This window comes from Etheostoma spectabile, chromosome 8, assembly GCF_008692095.1.
Source record: "Etheostoma spectabile isolate EspeVRDwgs_2016 chromosome 8, UIUC_Espe_1.0, whole genome shotgun sequence".
In the NCBI taxonomy this organism is placed as follows: Eukaryota; Metazoa; Chordata; class Actinopteri; order Perciformes; family Percidae; genus Etheostoma; species Etheostoma spectabile.
The window spans coordinates 3,266,378-3,289,046 of record NC_045740.1 but is presented as its reverse complement, the minus strand read 5'-3'; the positions used below and the strand labels follow the sequence as shown (position 1 = coordinate 3,289,046).

Genomic DNA, 22,669 nt, shown 5'->3' with positions numbered 1-22,669 from the left:
CTTAGGCCCGGGTATTATGACCACCCTGGCTTATCTTTTTGGGATGAACCGTTAATGACTATAATTGGAGGGCCCAGAGAGAGTGAGAGAGGGTGGGGGGTAGTACTCTGACTACTTTCGTGATCATCAGTAAAAATAGAAAGCCAAGAGTGCATGATGACATGATACTTTCTAAAAATACAGAATCCTCTCTAAGAGGGGAAATTGAAAAGGGCTTTGATGACTGTGGATCTGATAATAACAGCTTTTCTGTCTTCTTAAGTTGCAATCTTTTCATCGGATGTAGTGTTTCATTATACACACTTTGGAGCTTTCCCTTACAAAATAATGTATGGGACATTGAAATTCTCACGACCTACATTGCTAGCATTCTAAGAATGTGGGTTCGCTAAAAATAGGGACACCAGCCAGACAAGGTTGAGAAACACTAACATATGATGTCAGTAAATACAAATTCTTAGGGTTGATTTACCCAACTTACAAAATAAAATCTCACTTACCTACATGTTATCTATCCATGCAGATAGTTTTGGTTTGGTTTGATATTTTGGGAAATACGCTTTCTTGCTCAGAGGTAGATGAGAAGATCAATACCACTATCTCTGTTAAATATAAAGCTAGAATCAGGATATGGTAAGCTTAGCTTAGCATAAAGACTGGAAGCAGGGGGAATAAGAAAGCCCTCTCAAAAGCCTCTCGGAGCCATACCCTAACAGGAAGTCAGCTATTTTTAATTTGAAATGCATTTTTTTGATGTTTCTTACCTTTTGCAGCCTACTTTAATGTACTCCTATAGATTTAACACGATTGACTATAAAATTGGTCAGGACAATCTAAAGACCTTTTCAAAGCTAAATTGCAAAAGGCTTGGGCATGGAAAGTCGTCAAACTGTCATGTAACACCGCAAAACAGGAAGTGGTTTGTGTCTGCACACGATGGCATGTTCATTGCTGCTTGCAGCTTTAATAACAAATTGTAACTGTTTTTTTTTTTATCTGTACCTAAACAGAAATGTAAACATGACAAATGTGTTAAGGTAGTTAGGTGCAGTGACTTTGTTGAGTTACCGCTGGTTACCTGGCAACCCTTTAGTGACGACAGGAGGACTAACCAATGTCTCTGCTACTCTAGATAATCCACTGAGCATGTTGTGAACAATTTTCATAGGGACTATTTCTTCAGTAGAAAGTAATTCAGATGAAAAGTTTTCATAGTGAGCTATATTGATGATCCAAAGTAACTGGGACACTGTGTCTGGAAAGACAAATGATTGTGCAGAAAACTCTGACACCGATAATTCAAAAAACACCAAAAATATAAACCCACAGCTAGCTGCATGACACATTACAGGGAGAGCTTTGTGAGTAATGTTTTTTGTAATGAAGGTGAACTGACCCTTTAAATCTTTTTTATCTGTATTTGTGTGCATATTTTAAATGTAATGTAGAAAGAACAGAACACATTTTTCAATCAATACTGTGCCAGCTGGAGAACCTTTAATTTATTGCTCCACCAGCATTTTCTCATTTGCTTGGCTTATAATGGTAATGGTGCTTCATCACATGTTCTCAGTAAGGTTTTACATTAAGGCTCAGTGTATGTGGATCAAGGTCTATACACTTATATTGGCTTGAGGGTATAGAGGACAGAAGAGTGCAGGTCCTACTGCAACCAGGTACAGCTAATGTGCTTCAACAAGCCTCCAAACAGATGGTTTGTGTTTCTGTGTGTGGGTGTTTGGAAGTGTGAGAGAGGTGTGTGTGTGTGGTGTGGTGTTTGTGTGTGTGTGTGTGTGTGTGTGTGTGTGTGTGTGTGTGTGTGTGTGTGTGTGTGTTGTGTGTTGTGTGGGTGTTGTGTGTGTGTGTTGTGTGTGTGTGTGTGTGGTGTGTGTTGTGTGTGTGTTGGTTTGTGTGTTGTGTGTGTGTGTGTGTGTGTGTGTGTGTGTGTGTCAGATGAATTGAATCTGGGGTAGAGCGGGAAAGCGATTGTTGAGAGTTGGAGAGGCGAGATGTGTCCTGCACGACATTTTAGTAAAGCAGTTATGTAATCACAACCCAGGTGAGGCATAAGAACTGTGCTATAGCACCAGACCCACTGCAAAATCTATTATTTATTATAGATCTGTCACACAGGTCTACATGGCCCACCTACTTCACATCGTGATGTCTCTACTTAAGCGCTGCAGGTCTCTGTCCACTATCTCTTCTGGACTCTGATAGGTAGGCATGCAGTGGGAACACTAATGAATAGAATCACAGCCCATGCAGTGGTTTGTGTACTGGAAAAAGCACTTTGGAATCCTCATCTGTAACCATTTTACAAATATGATACCTCACATCATTGGAGTCATATTCACGCTCATTCTGTTTGCATCTCTGCTAACCTTCAAATCAATTTGTTCCAACGCTGAAAACAGACATTGTTTTTGAAAGCTGACACATCGCCTGCATCATATATCATTTATCATGGCCTAGAAAACATTCAGCAGTGAATACATCACCTTCTCCCTCTAGCGATGTACTGTTTTCTTTTTTTCCCGTATTTGGCACAAAATATTATTTACCCCCTCACAGTTTCTTTGCAATCCTTGTATTCAGTAATGTTTTTCAGTCATGTTGCTATTTAGAGTAGGCAGATGCGCAAATTATTGTTTGATGAAGAATATCTTGTGACAGATTATGTGGTTTAGGATTACAATTGAGGTAAGGAACAACCTTTACTGTTTTATTCAACCACTCAAGGCTATGTTTGCTCTCTAATGGAGTTAGCGGGAGCCAAGACTTCTGGTCATTCAGAAGAAGACTGGCTGTCATTACAGATTTGTATTCAATCTTAGGTCACAGGGTTAGGGAGCTGTCTATTTTGGTTTTAGAGTGGTTTGTCTGCGTTCAGCCATAGAGTCACCTTTTCACATTTTAAGACCAGGGCTGAACATGGTCAAAGGCTTTTCTGTAATTTGCAGTGATTTTTCACTTGAAAAGCATTATTAAGAAAAATGTAACTTACTCTGTTACTTTTAGTGGAAGTTTTCGTAGTTACATGGGAATCCCCTACAAATGCCCTTTTTGTTTTATGCAGATGGCAAACAAATGTAAAGTTCTTTGGCTTCTCATAAAATCAAGAATAGTAGACCATTTAGGCTTGAGTCAAAGAGTCTAAAAGTGAGGCTGGAAGACAAGTCAGTACTTCACTAGTAAAACATACACGCACACACAGATTAGACAGACTCAAAGAATAAAAAATGGATGGAGGTGGATAATGCGACAACTGAACTGTTCATTCAGGTTGTCAAAATAAAACAGATGTAGTGTTAAACTACATACTATTGATGAAAACTGGCTCATACATAACTGTTTTGTCTTTATGCATGATGCGGCTCCATAACACAACAGCACTAAGGCTCCATGGGCCTACCCTCGCAGCAAATGACTATCTTACTGCCCATCTCCATAATTTGTAAAGTGAAACTGCTTCTTATTTCTTTCTCTGGCTGTCTCAGCCCTTAGATTAGCATAATATATTCACCTATCTCTCTCTCTAAGGCCTTGCCACTTCTAAAAGGCAAATTACAAGGTAATCTTGAGTCACACGGAGCGCCATCATAACCAGATTAGACCCTCCTTTGCATCTTATTACATACTCTTACATTCAATTAAACGCTGAACGCGTGTGTGCGTCTGCGTGGGGGTGTGTGTGCGTGGGGGTGTGTATAAGAATTTGTGATATGTCATTGGTTGTTGGAGTGTCTCTCGTTCCCTTTCCCTGATCTTGATGAGTGTAGCCTGCAGGATGCCATCTGGGTTCTGTCATATGTTGTTACTGTACCACGCAAAGTGTGTGTGTGTGTGTGTGTGTGTGTGTGTGTGTGTGTGTGTGTGTGTGTGTGTGTGTGTGTGTGTGTGTGTGTGTGTGTGTGTGTGTGTGTGTGTGTGTGTGTGTGTGTGTGTGTGTGTGTGTGTGTGTGATAATGGCTTAAAAGGTTTAAGCCATTTCATCAAGCAAAATTGACAAATGTGCTATTATAGCTTCTCTGTTTCATGTCATTGCAAATTAAATATGTTCTGGTTTAGGAGGCAAAAACCTCAGGCTTTAGGAAAACTGTGAGCTACGTTTTAAACTATTTTCTGACATTTTATAGACTAAACTACCAATTGATCAATTTGGAGTTAACAAGTTTCAAAAGAGGGCAGAAGCAAAAACACATCTCTGTTATGTCATAGTATGACTAATAAATGTTAAAGAACTGTAATCTACCTTTAAAAAATCTAAACTGATGGATAAATATGTACTATATTAGTATACATCATAACAAGGGTTAAAAGACATTTTAATCCAAATTTTAACAATTTCAGACAAAATAAGTTACACGTTTCCAGTACATACTACAAGTCTGCTGAGGGCTGAAACTGTAATTACTTTAATTAATGATTCTGTTGATAATCTTTTTTGATCAATCATTTACGTAGTATATACAATATCAGAAAATTGTGAAAAATGCCCATCCCAGTTTGCCAGAAGCCCCTTGTGATGTCTTCAAATTGCTAGTTAAGTCCAACCAAAATCCAATAGATATTCAATTTACGAAAACACAAACTGAAAAAGCAGAAACCCTCACACTTGAGAAGCTGTAACCAGAAATCTTTTGGCATTTTTCATTTTATCTCTTCAAATGTTTAAATATCAGTAGTTGCAGATGTTTCTGTCGATCGACTTATCCTTCAATTGGCTAATTGTTGCTGTGCTGAATTGAGATATATTTTTCATTCTGCATACAGAATTTAATTACTTTTGACTGTTCTCGCATCTGTACAGTGTATCGCCAAGAAATTTGAAAACGGCAATGTGACCCTGGGCTGATCTATATGGCTAATCTTCAGTTATCGGCATTACTATCAGCCTTATGACTATTTTTCCTTTAGCATCCTTGTGCTAGCAGGCCAGTCTCAGTTCGAGGCTCCGAAGCTGTCCCCTTCCTCTGGAAATACTGCATGATTGCTCTGATGTCAGATCACTGCTGTGCCCCTGCAGCTTAAATTTATACGTCTGCCTTACTTTGTGAAGCTGCTGTCTCTTGGTTGATGTCTTTGATGAATTTCTGTGTCTGGGAATCCAACAACATTATGTGTCTATTTTCAGTGAAAAAGCGCTGTTAAACAAACTGTACCTGCTCAGCACAAAACGGCAGACATGTTAGCAACTAGCTTGTGTACATAGTGGAGCATTTAGCAGCTAAAAACACACATTTCTTCCAAGGATTTGGTGCAGACCAAAAGAGATCTTAGGTAACTGTGAATATTCAACTTAAATTCACAAGATGTCCAGAGGCAGGACTCCAAATGAATGCTATGTTGCTTCCTAGTCGGCTAGATGAGTAGACCTATATAGGCAATGTTTGCTAACACATTCACTATATTCACTTTAAAAGATGAGAATATGTCAGGACTGCATGTTGCGCTGCCCTCAAGGGGCCAAAATCTTCACCAATTTTGAAGTGCAGTTTGGTTTCTATCTTGTGTAGTTTAACACAAATCATTACTAAGAGATGCAAGTACAGTATAAAACACAAAGGTATTTGCACAGCAGACAGGGAGACAAAGACACAGAGCAATAATGACGAGAGCTACCAAACAAAGGAAACCAGCCAAAAGGAAATTGCATTTTTACCTGAAATGTATGACTCCTTTGGTCTGGAGCCAAGCTATGAATTACCAAATGAACTGATCTAACAGGCCTCTTACAGGAACAGACAGTGGCCCAGTAACCAGCGCTCTTTGTCTCAGCTCTACTTGCTGCAGTCTCCCTGTGGAGGGAGTTCTGTTGTCACTTCCCAGCACTGATTTATTATCCAGACACTTAGTTACAGAGGAGGTCAGCTCTGGGGACGCTGTTGGCCTGTAGTCATGGCTATTCCAACACCCCCCTATGATGCTACGGCCCAGCCAATGTGTGATGAATGTGGATGCTAGTGCATATAAGTTCCAGGCGTTACTGATGCTCTCTGCCTGCCCTGGGTTTGTTTTAGGGAGATGTTCATTAGGATCCCCAAGGAGGGCAGGAGTGGTGTTGTGATCCTTCAAATCAAAACAGGATACAGTAGAGCTGCATATTGAAACCTAAAATAGATAAAAGTACAAGTTTAAAAAAAAAAACCTGTGGCGCTGCCCTTGACTTGAATACAAAGAGCATCAATTGAGATGGAAAGGCTGTGGTATCAATAGTCCAAGAATCAATATGGATATCACTTACTGTTTGACCAAACATGAGCCCTGTTTTGGTTTTTAAAAGCCTGGTGTTGACTTCATTCATTGTTAATTTTGATCACATTTTCCATGTCCGGTTTCCACTCCAATGCAGTACAGTCAAAATATTTGAACAGGAGGTGTTGGTGGGTGTTTTTGCTGATTTGTTTTGATTTGATAAAACTGTAACAGGAGTTAATCCAACCTCCACAGCAAACAGGCGATGTATTAATTCACCTGTGCTTTCCTATGATGGTACAGGTGCAGAGGTTATCTAAGTCGGACCTTAACGGCACATACTGTATACAGATGGGTGACAAATTTAAGGAAGAAATAAGGTGTTTGGTTTTATTACCCTGTATGGAAACATCTGCATTTGTTAATTTTTTGGCATTCATTTATTAAGGTTTACCTTAAATTTGTTACCTTTCTGTAACGTGATTGAGAAAATAAGTACATTTATATCTATCAATAAATTTTGGAACAAAGATCATACTTGTGTGTAGAGCTGAACTGATTAGTGGATTAATCAACAGAAAATGGCAATCTGCTAATCATTCATTCATTCTTTTCTCTCTTTTATATATTTGTAGATTTAATTATGTTGGTTTTAGACTGTTAGCTGGATTAAACAAGCAATATGAATATGTCAAGTTGTTCTGAAATTATGAAGGACATTTGTTACAGTTTTCTTTATCGACAAAACCTTTAGTCAAGAAAATAATCAGCAGAACTATTGATAATAAATGTTGTCGTTAGTTGCAAGCCTACTTGTGTTAGAGGGTAACTCGTGCCAAAATGCAACCCAGGGTCTTTTGTGAATGTACCCGAGTCAAACTTTCGTTTAAAAGCATAATTGGGACGGAAACGCCACTTTTAGAATTTACCGTACATTTTCATTTTTCGGTAAAATGGTCTTCTGAATGGGAGAGCTAGGGGCACTGCTATGATAGCATAAAAATCGCTATTTTTACACAACATGAAACTTTGCTCAGAGTGTCTTTGGGGGCTTAACACTTGAATTTGAGCATTGAGAAAAAATGTTGTGAGCACAGTTTACTAAAAAAAAAGTTTTGAACAACTCACTTTAGCAGTTGCTGTTCACACTATCCACCGTCTTGCGAATGAACGGTCTCCATAGGAGGAAATGTTATTCTTAAATGAGGCTCCTTTTTCAACTACAAGGTCATTATTGTTTTTCATTAATGAAAAAACAACGAATTACCCCTGTATTTATATGGAACTAAGCTTTAGGAGTTTTCCATCTTTACTCTCTGCCCTGTTACGTTGCATCCAGAGATTGACATATTTTCACTGGTGAGATGTCAGCGACCAGAAACGACGACAGCTAAAGTGAGTCGTTCAAAACCTTTCTTTTTAGTAAACCCTTTGTACACAAGCAATGTTCTCAATGCTGAAGTTCATGTGTAGAGCCTCTGGTGATACTTTTGAGCTAAGTTTCATGTTGTGTCGAGCCTTCTTTGTGTTTTTAAAAATAGCAATTTTGAATTGATCATAGTAGTGCCCCTAGCACTCCCACTTATGCTTTTAAACAAAAGTTTGACTCAGGTACATTCACAAAAACACGCTAGGTAGCATTTTGGCAAGAGTTTCTCTTTGTCTTTTGACATCTTTTGTCTTTCTATCAATCAGACATAGTATAGCTGTGAAGCACAAATGAGGATGAGACTACTGCAGATTTATATTGCTGCTCGACAGCAACAAAAATTTTGACAGAAAGTCAATAAAGTCCAAAACATTTAAAAAATAAATAACATTTTTTTGTAGTGCAAAACATGCCATAATGCGGTTTAACCTTGCTTTTACACTGATAGTAATTTATTAGCCACAGTAGTTTCTTTTTTACGTTCCAGTTCCAAAATAGTGCAACTTACCGGCATACTTTAGCTTATGATAGGTGTACCATTAACATTTGCCACTGGTGAATGTGTAACAGTGATACAACCAAGGTAACTAGCCAAAAAGTCATGCATTGGATTCCCTCAGTCACCCAATTACCCCAACTCTCCTGTTTGCTCTGCAGCACAGCCTCCTGTATTGGTCTCTCTTCAAGGCCAGCAGCTTCCTCTGGAACTGCTCACTAGCCACAATATACAGCACTGGGTCCAGGCAGCTGCTTACACTGCACATGGCCTCAAAGAACTCATAGGAGGCGTAGAGGACATTGGTGTTAGATGCTGTGACCTGGTTATTGATCCTCATGAACACCAGGGTGATGATCATGACATGGTACGGCACAAAGGCAACTACAAAAACAAGTATGGCAGCAGTGATCAGCCTCAGAGGCTTCCCTCCTGCCCGCTGGGCTCCTCGGTGCCTTTCACTCATCGGGAGACGCTTCAAAACACGAACTGTCTTAATGTAAAAACCCAGCATCACGCTGAATGGTAGCATGAAGCATATTATTGTTCTGATAATGGTGATTGTCTTGACATAGATAAAAGGGCCCTGGATGTGGTCCATGCACACAGTGACATTTTCTGGTCGCTGAATAGCAAAAGTTACAAACAAGTCAGGAATGGAACTCAGGACCAACATGAGCCATGTGCAGACTGAGCACAGCTTGGCTTTACCCACATCCCACCAGCGGAGAGAGCTGATTGGGTGCACCGTCCCAACGTAGCGATCAAAACTGATAAGAGTGAGAAAGAGGATGCTGCCGTAAATGTTGATATTGAAGGAGATCTTCTTGAACTGGCAGAAGATCTGGATGTATTTGAGGTGCATCCTCTGCAAGGTAAAGTAGAGGGTAAAGGGGAGGGTGAGGATCCAGGCTGAGTCACACAGGGCCAGGTTAAACAGGAAAAGATTGCTGGTGCTTAAGGTTTTCCTGAAGAAGGAGTAGTTGATTAGAGCTGCTATGTTTCCCAGGATCCCCACAGGAAGGGCAAATGAGTAGAGAACCTGCAGGACGTAGCAGTACCACTGGCCGTTCTCAAACTGGCTGCAGAATACTCTGGACTGGTTCAGGAACTCCAAAAGCACCTCTAGAATTTAAGGACAGGAGGTAGAGTCATTGTGCAACTTCATTATTTTTAATAATTTAATTTAGAGTAGTAAAAGAGTCCAGCATTTTAGTATTACACTCTCATAAAGTTGGAAATCAGTTTATTTCTGCACCTCCAATGCCAATCTTCCATATTAATACACAAAGCAATGTGTGTATGTAGTGTGTGTGTATATATATATATATATGTATGTAGCAAGGTGAAAGGTAAGAGCGTGAAGGTTGGGGTGATGGATGAGCAGTACTTTTGACCTTTGTGCAGGAGACTGGAGTTTGCATTTGGTCATAGACCTGCAATTAATGTTGTTTTGTTATTAAACCATAACCACAATCTTGCCTGACTTATAGCAAGTGTTCCTAGTTGTCTAACTTTACCCGTACCTTAACTGTTTATTTTGCATATCAATCTTTTACTAACCTTAACCACCATAGTTGTAATGTGCAGATATTGCAGAAGGTGAGGGTTAGTTAGGGATTTCAATAACATTGGTATTGGACTGAAGGAAAAAAAAAATAACGTTGATTAAACATAATCAAAAGTTCTTATTTGGCGATGTCTTTGAAAAAGAATAGTCAAAATCAAGAGACTGAGTTGAATTGCATTTCCGTTTTTAACATAGGAACACTGATCCCACACTTCCCATTATGCAGCTTGATCGTATCTTTTGTTACACACTCAATGAAAAGTTAAGTCACTTGTCTTTCAGACACAAGCTTTCCGGTAACTCTGGCTTTGAATACATTTTTTGTCAAAGTTACTACAGAGCCACTGCTTAGTACTTGCTGTGACTACTAAATTGACCTTGACATGTAAAAATAGGTGGAGGGCCCATTTAACACCTCAGAAATCTAGTCAAACAACACTGAAACAGTGTTGATATTATTTCTTTTAGTTGGCTTGAACTGTCCTATGGGGATATTTTAAACCATACATCAAGAAAGATCTGCCAGGTAAGTTGTCAGTTGCTGAAAATTATACCAGATTGACTTTGGCATATTTTGGCACTGCCATTGAGTAAGCAGCAGATGAAAACATGCATAAAGAAATGATAGTTTTATGAGCCAGTTCGCTAACCACGTAGAGGTCACTATGCTAAATTCTGTAAAAGCAAGTTAAATCATTATCATCTACTTTCTGGTATTTAAAATCTACAAAACACTGGTTTACTTTTCAAGATTTTAATAACGTTACAGTATTTATTAGAAGGATAAAACCCTTCCAGGGTAATGTAGGCCATAGTCTGTTTTATTGACTCTGACAGTAGTCTGTAAGTAAGATGTGTTCACCCTCTCTCCCAGGGCCCTTTTATATTTACAGTAACTGTCTCCATAGTCTCTGAACGTCACCAGCATGTGTCCAGGAAGCGAATGCTTGACTGTCTGCTGAGAACAATGCAAACTGGGGACTGTTGATCTATTGCCTTCAATATTTCAGCCTGTGTTTGCACTTAATCACAGATAATACGTTCATTTTATTCAGTTGAGAGGATCTTAACAATTAACTTTTAGCACAGTTCAACCTAGATCACGTCTCCTGGTCAGCACCCACTGACAGACAGAAAAGGCAAAGTTGTTACATCCTATTTGGTAATTATGAAGTTTAATGTTTTATTTAAAAGTATTGATGATTTTTTTTTTATCATACAGCTTCACCACAATAATAATTTTAGAAAGTGTAAGGATACTATGTAATGTAGACAGTATGGATATACAGTCCTGTGAGGGAATTAGTATAAAAAGTGTATTAGTTAATTATCATATCATACAGTATTTTAAAGTTTATACATACATTTTATCTAGAATATTGTAAGTGTTCAGATGGTAGTTACCTCCTTCAGCCGTGTAAGACTTGTTGCTGGTGAAGAGCGGTATCATGATGAATGGAGACAATGATCACATCTCAGTCGCCTCCACTCCTTCTGCTGTGTGCTTCTCATCTGTCAGAGGCAGTTGGTGCACTGCCTTACCCGAGAGAGAGAGAGAGAGAGAGAGAGAGAGAGAGAGAGAGAGAGAGAGAAAACAGAAAACAGAGGATTGAACAAAAGTACTGTTAAAACACCTGAGATACAATAATTGCTTGTCTGTGTCCCAGTGCAGGTGTTTAGCTGATGGTCTCTGCTAGATATACTGTTAGGTTTGTGGTTCTGGCTCCAGGGCGGCCGTATGTCCTGTGAGTGGATTGTTCCTATAAATCTGGTGACTTTATCACCTGAGCACTTCCCAGAATTATTGCATGTGATCCTATTTTCAGACGGGTAACCATAATGTCAGCAGTTTGTCTCAGACAATCAAGGGATTTAATCTGGACTGAGTGGAAAAGACATTACTGTAAATAAAAACATACTCTCAGTTGCCAGTTTGTTAGGTATACCTAGCTAAAACTAATGTAGACTAACACCACTGTCCTGCAGTAAATCCAACATGTCCTCATACCTAAACGACATAAAATGTCTGAATAAATCTTCCTTCCATGAAGTTTATAATGTTCTGTCAGTATGATGCAATACAGTTCAACAGCCCTACAACCTGCATTCTCCAAAATACTCAGTTGAATTAACATCTTTCTAAAACAGTTACCACAAACACTGAACGCTATCACCTTCATGAAGGATTTATTGCAGAACTGTTGTATTAGACTTCATTATTTTTAGATGTACCTACTTGTAACTGAGCATTTAAAAGGCACTCAGGTCCCAGTTTCTTCGATGGAAAAGCTTGTGTCACAGGATTTTTAATTTAACTGCTGATTTTGTGGAATGCCTGGGTACTCTTCTGCCAGGCTGCCACTGCAGTGTGTCCTCACCAAACAGTTGGTTGTTTCTGTTACGCTCAGTGCGGCCATTCGTTTGACTAGAAATGGGCTGTTGAGGATAAGGAGTAGGCTACTAATGCTAATAATCTGGTACAACTAAATTCAGACACAGATAGAGATCTCCTTAAATTGTGTAATGTTTTATTTCCAAAGACTAGGGTTGTATTGGACATCACCCAGCAAAACTAGGACACAGTTGGTTGACCGTAAAGACCCTCATACTCATCGGGATACCTACCATTCAGCTCTAGTGTGTGTCCGTTTATCACCACTAGATGGGGACAGAGCTACATAATTTTAATTTGGAAACAAGTTATGGAGGATATGATCTCATCCTTAAGACAGCACTATAAATAGCACTAGAGGAATATTACTTTGAATACTGTAAATTAGCATTTAAGCTGTAATTGTATTCTTTTGATTGATACAGCAGCTTGGTCCATGTGAGTGGGTGTGTTTGCAGTGTGGTTAAGTGAAAGCAGGAAAGATAAAAAAAGTGTGTCCCTCTGTTTTAGGTTTTTTGTGTGGCTGTCTTATCCATGTGTGGTGTTCTTGGTGTCCGGTCTGAGGCTCGCAGTAGGCAGTACTCATGAATCACATCTTATCGGGGTCCTCTGTTGGGAGATGCAGTGACTTGGCTGAATAGTCTTGAATCATCCCTAGTTACATCCTGCCCATATAGGAGGCGGCCGTGCTCGCTGACGCGGTGTGCTACTTTAAAAGTCAGATCTGCCGATACACACTGCACTTCTACATCTAAGTCAGGGCTCATTGGCAATGGAGGCAATTAAGTTCACTCATGCAAGTCAATTCAATTATGCATCTGTGACGAGCCCTGAAATACCACGGAGCAAGACGTATGGTGTAGCCTCTCACTAGGCCACTTTGCTTTTGCTAAAACCCCCCTCCCTTCTCCCCGAAAAAAAAAAAGAAAGAAAGAAAGAAAAAAAAAAGTAAGGTTGACCATGGTACTAAGGAAATATTAAAGTTTAAATTCTCTTTTGTTAAGTTCATAAATAAACAACTAAAGTTTAAACAACCATTGCAGATGTGTTGTTTACCAAGAAAGCAGTTTCTTCATAATATATTTGAACATGCAACAGGAGGTTCACTTATTATAACTAGTGCTGTCAAACGATTAAAATATTTAATCGTGATTAATCACATTAATCACAAATTTGTATCTATTCTAAATGTCCCTTAATTTATTTTGGTCCCATTATTTTTTTTCTCATTTTTAACGCTCTTAACATGGAAAAGTGGATCGGCTCGCTTTATGCTAATGTTTTTTTTAATTGAAAACAACATTGGCTTATATAGCTTACTGTAGTGTTCAATTTCACACGTAACATTCTCACTTGGAGCAAATAATCTCTCACACAATGTAACATTGTCCATCAGTAAAAGGGTGAAAAAATACTTTGACAAGGGGGGGAGAATTGGCTGAGAATCAGCTGTGTGCTTGGCCATCAAGTGGTATTTCAGATTGGACGTGCTGCGATGAAAGCTCAGTTCACAACGACAAAACATACAGATCACTTTGGTCTTGTCAACTGAACCATTTGGCAACTTTAAAAAAGTAAAATATCCATTCAGAATCTTATTAGTATCCATTTCGGCGTCTCACGCTCGCCATCCACTCAAAACGTAACGTTACTACTCTTTGGTCGGCTCGCAAGCCCAAACAAGTGTGTGTGGCGTGCCTGTTGTTTTGTTTCCGGTCTAGCAAGATCCGGTGTGGTGTTGTAGTTTTTGTAATGTTACTAGTTGTTTCAACAGCATGTTAAAAAAAAACTACAAAGTTTGCTAGGCCAAAATGAACGTTAATCTCACGATTAAAAAATTGACGCCGTTAAAATGGATTTGCGTCAACGTCGTTAATGACACATTTAACTGACAGCAGTAATTATAACTGCACTTTAAGTCAAAGATTGTCATCTCCATAGGAATCACAACATCTTTTTATGTGCACAGCTGTAAAAAAAAAAAAAACTAAAAGCTAACAAGCTGAGATTGAACAGCATGTAAAACTATAGAAGAATGAACCAGCCAGGCTGTAACGGGGGAAAATAAATGGAGCATTCTGCTTTGCTGTCTTTCTGGCTGTGTGTGTGGACACAAACACAATGAGTTCTCAGAGGAGCTGTAACTCAAAGGGATGCTGACTGAGCTGGAGAAGAAAAAAGTGTTGTTCCTGGGAAGAGTGCCGCTTCTGCACGTGCGCGTGTATGTATGTGTGTGTGCGTGCGTGCGTGCGTGCGTGCCTGTTGTAGTGGAAATAGTGGTTCGTAGCTAAGCTTATAGAGGATATATTTTTTAACAGTCAATTGACTAACCTTGAAGCAGTTGATGGTTGGAGGTTCACTGCAAGAGGATTTAAATATTGGGTATCTGCCGATACTAAGATGATACTTATATTTACCTAAATTTGGATTAGATATGCATCTGGCACATTGAAATAGCAGCGGTAACCTTCTATTTACTACTAGCTACTTGTTCTAAATACTGACGTTCCTGATTTAATCTTTACAATTGATAACCTTTAAATAACCCGATTGAAAGTTTAACTGGGAGAATTAATCCTGAAATGAACTTGACTTGAACGGCAACAGAGTTGCTAAGAGTTTTTTTTCCCTCAGAAACAATCTTTGGCAGAGTACAGACCCCGACTTGTAGAGAGCACTAGGGCAGGGTTAAAAACAAAATTTTCAGATTTTAAACTATCTTCATTTAAATGATCTGATATCAATTCATAAAATGTCAATACTGATCTTTTAACCCTAAGGGACCCGCTGGATTACTGTATTTAAGACGCTCTGTGTTAAGCTAGGGTGGAGATATTTGTATCATGAAACAAGACGGGAAGGGGGCAAAATAACGCTCTAAAGTTAGGCTCAATTTTGTGAAAAGAAAAACTGGCATAGGCATTTTAGATATATACAGTTTTTCTAATTTAAAGGGGCACTTACACATCATGATCAATTTCTTCATCATGGGGAGTTCTACTCAGCCTCTGTTCCTCTGGAGGGAGCTTTGTCAAATTTGAGAAAATAATCCAGATTATGTTGTAATGATGTCATCAATGTAATCTTTGCTTGGGTGTGAATACTAAAAACTATGAATAGAAAAATGTTCAAACGAAATTACGCTTTAGTGTGTTTTTCTCTTTGCTGTTACGCTCTTTTTCACCGGTACCTTTCTCTTCCAGTACAAGTAGATAAGCTAGCAACGCTACCAAAAACTAGCCTGCATCAGTCACGTCACCCTCCCTTTGCAGGTCGTAGCAGTTCTTCAAGATTCTCGCAGGGTCAAATGACAAAGATGCTATTGGTTGCATTATGGGACATTTTGGATGTAGTGGTTTTGAAGCTTGACCCACACACAGGGCTAAACATTTGGATATCTCTGCCTTTTGAAGCTTAAATTTCTAATCTTAAAAAAAAAAAAAAAATGTTTTGATTTTATCTACAAATCTAATTTTGACTCAGGTCTGAATGGTGGGAGCAGACACCCAACATGTTACACGAGCAGTGTGGGAGGTAGAGTGGGGCTCAAAAGTTTGGGCACCCTAGGTTAAAAATTGTATTAATGTGCATAAAGAAGCCAAGAAAAAATGGAAACATCTCCAAAAGGCATCAAAGGACAGATCAGACATTCGTATATGTCACAAAAAGTTAGATTTTTTTTCCTTGATTTACACTTTCAAAATAACAGAAAACAAAAAAATGGCGTCTGCAAAAGTGTAGGCACCCTGCAGAGTTTATAGCATGCACCGCCCACTTTGGATAGCTGAGACCTGACAGTGTCATGGATGGTTCTCAATCATCGTCTGGAAAGACCAGGTGATGTCAATCTTAAGGTTTTAAATGTCCAGACTCATCTGACCTTGCCCCAACAATCTTCTAAGCAGTTGTCTAGAAAAATAAATAAATAAATAAAATCTAAAATTTTTGTGACATACTATACAAATGTCTAATCTGTCATTTGATGCCTTTTGGAGATTTTTTCATCTTTTCTTGGCTTCTTTATGCACATTAATACAAACTTTTACCTGGGGTGCCCAAACTTTCGAGCCCCACTGTACATCAAGGACTATTCCATTATGCATCACATATGTTATTTATTTGATCTATCTGTAATTTATTCTGCACTTATTGTAATGCTTTTTCATTATGTCACTCTCACCGGGAAAAAAAAAAATGTGAGTCCTTCAATTAGAGGTAAATATTTTTTTATTTGTCATCCGGAGCACCCAAAATAAAATGAGTGTGTCAATATATTTATAACTAGCCCCAGAGGAGCTGAAAGCACTTTCAAGGTACAACAACACGCTAAAATTCGTATAATAAACATTGTTGTCTTTGTGAAATTTGCTGAGTGCCGTCACCACAAGACGACAAGCTCATGTGATTATGTGTTGTGTGCAGAGGGATGCATATCCAAATTAATCTCATGCTCTGCCCGAGAGATATTTCTTCATAATTTGATTCCAAGTCTGGATTGTATATAAAAAACACCACACCTCACAAATGTCTGAAAAATGTCTCTAATCATGCAGAACTTATGAAATCATGAAACACAAGCATCAGTCCTCTGATAGCATGTCCAACTGATGAAATGATGTGTATGTGGAAAATTTTTGGTTTGAGTTGATGATGAAACGATAACCGTTGAAATTCCGGAGGATACGACAATAACTTCAAGGCCGTGGACGTGACACCTCAAAGTGGTCTTTAATCTTCATTCCATATCCTAAAGGGCACGTGTCTGATAGAGTAGGACATTATTGATCTATGTGACAATTTTTTTTACTTTCATCCATTTTCAAGGCCACACATGTTAGCAGGTTGACATGCTGTTTGAACCTCCACTGACAGCGGTGTCCTTGTCATGCTCCTTTTAGGTCGATACCTGCGGCTGAAAATGTTCCGCGAGGATCATGGCTCCTGGATGACCATGTTCTTCAGCGCCATCCTCTTCCTCTTCATCTTCTCACACATCTACAACCTTTTCCTGCTGATGGCTGGAAGCATGGAGTAAGCCATTCAATCTTTCTCTCTCTCTATGGCCCGTTTCCCCCATTCTCTTTGTAAGAGCCACCTTACCTTTGGCTGGCGTGATATATCTTAACGTCTTGCCTTAACAGAGACTCAATAGCAGTCCAATTAATCAGCCCAGACTTTAAATCACAGGTATAGGAGCAAGCAAGGGGACGGTTGGTAATCTTAAATATTACCTTCAGCACCCACCCTTATTCTCCCATGATCTTGACTAGTTTTTTGACACATCTCTGGCCAAATGCTAACATGTTTTTGCTATGTCTCTCTCAGTCAGTGCCTTGGTTTTTCACTCCTGTTGCTCTGGCTTACCTGCTGAGAAACCACTGCGTACTGCAGAGCTTGACACCCACACATCAAGCCTAGTGACAGGAATCCGTTTGTGCATTTGCAATGTGTCCGTCTAGAGGAAGGAAAACATGCCCTTGAAGCCAGTCAGCCAGACACAAGGTCGCGGCGGGGTGATTTACCAGTTTGTGGGTTTGGGCTGTAAAAAATTGTGTGGCAGGCAAGTGTCTATTCAGGTACAATCTGTCAAGAGGGAAGCCAGGGCTATAATGGCATCTGTCCATACAGTGCTGCTTTTCCATATAAACAACAAGCATCAACTATCCATAAGGTGCAGGCAGATAAAAGCTGTTAGCTTTCAGGCAAGGTGTTGTGTTTTTCTATTGCCAGAGGGATAAGTTTGTATAATCAGCCCATCTGTCACTCTGGCCAGCGCGGTGACACCGGCATCCATCTTGTCCGTTCTCTCTGGTTGGCCGAGAAAAAGAAAGCGAGCGCCTGAGCAGAGAGGGGGCAGATCCGTTGAGACGAGTGTTGCTTGCTCAGGAAAAAGTTACATTTGCAGTCGCACTGAGTGCATCTGTCACAAAGAGGTTTTCTTTTCTTTTACTGCCTCTGAGTATGTTGAGGAAAGGAGATTGTTTGAGCCTGTCAGTTCTTTGCTGTCAAGAATGTTTCACTAGATGACATTTGGATAATATTTAATGAAAAATAATGAGTCACTCAGACCTTTTTTTTAGAGACTAATATATAATTTATAATATGATATGTCATTAATATATATCTAACATGTGCACGTCACTCTGCTCATATTGGCAGCATTACTTGTCCTGATATAATAAAGTTGCAACCATTAAAACCTATTAAACAATTAAAATGGTTGACACACCATTAAAACTCATCCATTATTATTTTCATTGTATGTGTGTTGAGCTGCAACATCAGTTATTCAATGATGTAAGGCTCTCCTCACAAAGACAGATGGTGCTGTTGTAAAGCAAGTGAATCTGCCGCTGCCAAGACACCTGGTCTTTTTCAGGACTTGTCCCAAACCCCTCCCATCCTGTCCCTCTTTCCCGCTTGTTTTCTTTCTGCTCCAGCAGTGTGTCCACTGAGGACCCGGGCCTTGCCAAAAACCATTAGTGTTTACGTCTCTGTTCAAGGCCGACATGTAAGATCAATGTTCACACTCTGCCAGGATGCCCCTCGGAAGACGGTCTCTGAGCTGCAATAGCATGTATGCAGCAGAGTGAGCAAAAAGGGGGCCGAGAGGATTGGAGTCTGGCGGAGCGATAGAACTGTTCCAGCCCTGATGATGCAGTGAAACTTAAGTGTTTTGATCTACTATGTCCAAACCCAATTTGCATCGCCCCCTTCACTACGCCACCAGTCCCTCACCCCGCAGCGAGGCTGTTGTAGTTTTCTTTTTGCTTCAGCACAAAGGAAAAGTACAATATCCCTTTGTGACTGCAGCTGCCCCTCTGTGGGAGTGAATGGTGTTTTTCCTTTTTATTTGTACTAAAAGAACAAGCCGCTGTGAGGTATTATAACTGCCAAGGGTTTTTAAAGGGTAGGTATTTTGGCATGGGTTAGCTGGCCTTGACATGTAGCCATGATGGTGCACTGCAGGGGATGCTCTTCTGGTGGCTAGACAGGGCGTTTCACACGCGCACACACACACACACACACACACACACACACACACACACACACACACACACACACACACACACCACATTGTTCACGTCTCGCACCTTGCTCAAGTTAGCTTGTACGTGTATGTGGGAGAGAGTGTGTGTGTATGAGTTTGTGTGTGGCGAGTTAGGAAGGGGGTGTGGGTGGGGGGAGTCTGTCTCCCTGCTGTCTGGCTGACCTGATGCTGTATGCTGCCCGTGCCCTTTGCTCATTAATATGCTTTAATTTTCTTTGACCTTTCAGTCGGTCTTGAGCTTGATTAAATTAAAACAAACGATACATCCACAAGGAAAGAAGATAGACTACGCCATCAAGACAACAATCACTGATAAGAAATTGTAAATCTTTTTGGAGTACAACAAGTATTTATTCATGTTTAGTCATGCAAAATGACATCATAAGCCATTATCCCTCAGCTCAAAGAGATATTTTTTACTAATGTTATGCATGTCCAACAGTACCAATATTTAAACAGCCACTTCTAGGTCAACAGCTATCAACCTTTTACCTGGCTTATATCATATTAAGGGGGGGGAAATCTTATCTATTGTGTCACCCTGGGAGCTGTAAACCACACTTGATACCAAACCCTCACATCTGGGCTATTTGCATTTTAATGTAACTGTCAGATTAGGAGGGGGCTGTTTGTGTGAAACCAGGGGAGTGTGACCGCCCAGGGAGTTTGACGGGCTTGTTTTGTCATGCCGCAAAATCCCATTCCACCGTCTTACGGCATCATCACCAGCCGAAATCAGCCCCTAATGAGATGGTGTTATTTAATTAAGACGGTCCAATGCTTGGCGTACACATTAATCACAACTAATTTAGAGAAAGGGGGTGGTAAAGTATGTGGATGGAAGGAGGGAGTGTGTGGGGATCTAATAGGAAGCTGGAGAGGGACAGTAAAGCTGTAAAATGACCATTATACCTATTATTTTTGTTACCCCGTAAAAGATAGATGGATGGATGTCAGAATAGGGGGGAAAGAGACGTGTACTGAGTAATGAACACGGGTTCCAGCTGGTGGATATCTTTGACGAGGAGAAGGGATAGATGGACGTGGCATTTGACTACAGTGATACCCTGAGCGGGATTAGACCCCATCGTATGAGGGTATTTGTCTTTTGTTTACCATGATCCTTTGTGCTGTGTGTATGCTAGTCCCCCTCGTCTGTCGGTTTGCTTGTCTGGCAGTAAGCTGGGGTAATACCATGGACAAGTGGATTTAAAAGGCTGAATAAATAGCATGTTTTGGTATGCAGATGCCTCCTGTTGCATTCACTCACATATGGGACTTGCTGCATGTTTCAACATGGGTTCTATAATTCTGTTATCTGGCTGTTTCCTAATGCTGAAATGTATTACAAGCTGTCTCTGTTAGTGTTAGATAATTGACATAGAGATAGTCATAGGCAGTGTTGGGCAGAAATGGGATTACTTTTACTAAGTATTGTAAATGTAAGGGATTACAATTTGAAATTCAGCGATCACATTACAGTTACTAATCCCAGTAATGCTCAAAGTTACTCAGCGTTTGGACGTCAGTTTGTTTGCAGTCTTGATGTCGGTTTGGTGTCTGTCTGTTCATTGCAGACTTGTTCAGGATGTGCTAGTTTGGCGCGGGATTTTAAGGTGTGACCAGACAAATCTGCATTTCTCAATAGCAGAGTTTGGAAAGCTTCTCCAAACACAATTCAACTGCTGGTTTGTGTGTTTTACAATACTCTTCCACACAAATAGATTATTGTTGTATTCACAGTTTATTATTTTATATACTATTATTTTGATTATTAAATTAAAAACATGTATTATTCAACATATGTTTCTTCTTTATGTGATTTGGGGGCATGTAAGCTGATGAGTTCGGACCTGAAAGATTTGTCGAATGACAAAATAAATGATAATTTTTCAAGCAAAATTACCCAAATTTTCTGGTTCATGCTACTTAATTGTGACATTTGTCCTTTTTTTTTGTTATGTGAAAGGAAATTGAAGATCTTTGGCCTTTGGACGGTCAGATAAACCAACAAATAGTGTGATCAATTAATCAAGAATACAAGTGTTAGATTAATCTATAAAAAAACAATTATTAATTCATTGCAGCCATAAAAGGATTTTTTGTTCCCTTTTAAATGAACTGATTTGCTTGTCATAATATTTGGGACAACACCAAAGCCATGCTAGACATTGACGGAAACAGCTTCACTATTAAGACATGATATAGAAACCTGTTGCTGTGTGTAAATCGCAGTAAATGCCTCGCATTTAAGATTCATTGAACTTTCTTTGCCTTCCACACTCTACACTGCCTCTCATACTTTCACACACCCACACCTACTTTCTAAGCATATCTGCTGCTGTCTTTCACACTCCTACACATGCACATTACGTTGGTATCTCAAAATGACTCATTATGTATTTAATGAGTGTTTAGTGTAGAGCTTTCCCTTTTTAAAGTCATTTTCTCTTTCCTCAGAATACTTCTGAAACACTGCGTGCTATATGAAGCAATGAAGTTGGTCATTTCCTCTCTGATTATATTATCATGCTGTTGTCTGGGACAGAGGGGAGGAGTGTCAGGAGTGACTGCAGCCCAGTTCCTCCATATACTGTACCTCACTGTGACATAAAGAGAAACAGACACATTGTAAATAATAAACATCATAACCTTGACAGCGATGTGCATCCACTGGGGATATACGATACATGTACTGTATTGTATTAAAGATGAATGTGTCGGCATTTGTGTGTGTGTGTGTGTGTATGTGTGTATATATATATATGTGTGTGTATATATATATATATATAGTATGTGTCAATAATATATATTATATATATAATATAGATTATATTATATATGTTATGTATATGTTTATATATATGTATATATATATATCTATTGTATGTATATTGTATATAGATTATTAATATATATCATATGTATGTATATTGATATATATATATATATATAACACATATATATATATATATGTGTATATATATATATATTTGTATATAGAAGGTGGGGAGGCTTTTACATGTATGTGTGACTGTTTGTGTGTAATACCACACAGCCACGTCAGCTTCAGTCTTGTCATCATGTTCTTATGTTTCACCATAACAATAATCATTTCTCCCTACGCCTGCGGGTGATGGGGGGGGACTCTGACTGTTGTTTGTGCATATGCACAAAACAAGAGTTTGGAGTATTCAGCCTTGTTGGAAACCTTGAATGGAGTCCTGCATAGGGCTCCAGTGGGGGACTCCATAGTTCTCTATGGTAAAGGCAGAGCAGGAGGATGATGAGGGATTGTTGTCAATTTCCCTGGTGGAAGTTGCTAAGGTAGTAAAACGAACTCCACAGTGGCAAAGTCCAAGGGATTGATGAGATCCGTCCCGAAACACTGAAAGCTCTGGGTGTGGAGCGGCTGTCTTGGTTGACACGCCTCTTCAACATTGGGTGGAGGTCTGGGATGGTACTTAGGGAGTGGCAGACCGGGGTGGTGGTTTCCCTCTTAAAGTGGTAAAGTCTACTCCAAGGTGCTGGAA

At 39.5% G+C, this 22,669-nt stretch overlaps 1 protein-coding gene across 1 annotated transcript in view; it reads left to right on the top strand.

Moving 5' to 3' along the window:
• tmem117 (transmembrane protein 117) overlaps positions 1-22,669 on the top strand; it is a 45,580-nt gene that overhangs the window by 4,212 nt on the left and 18,699 nt on the right. Inside the window, exon 3 of the mRNA XM_032523574.1 lies at positions 16,984-17,116. Within this exon, the coding sequence (XP_032379465.1) occupies positions 16,984-17,116 (133 nt within the window). The remainder of the gene's footprint in view (positions 1-16,983; positions 17,117-22,669) is intronic.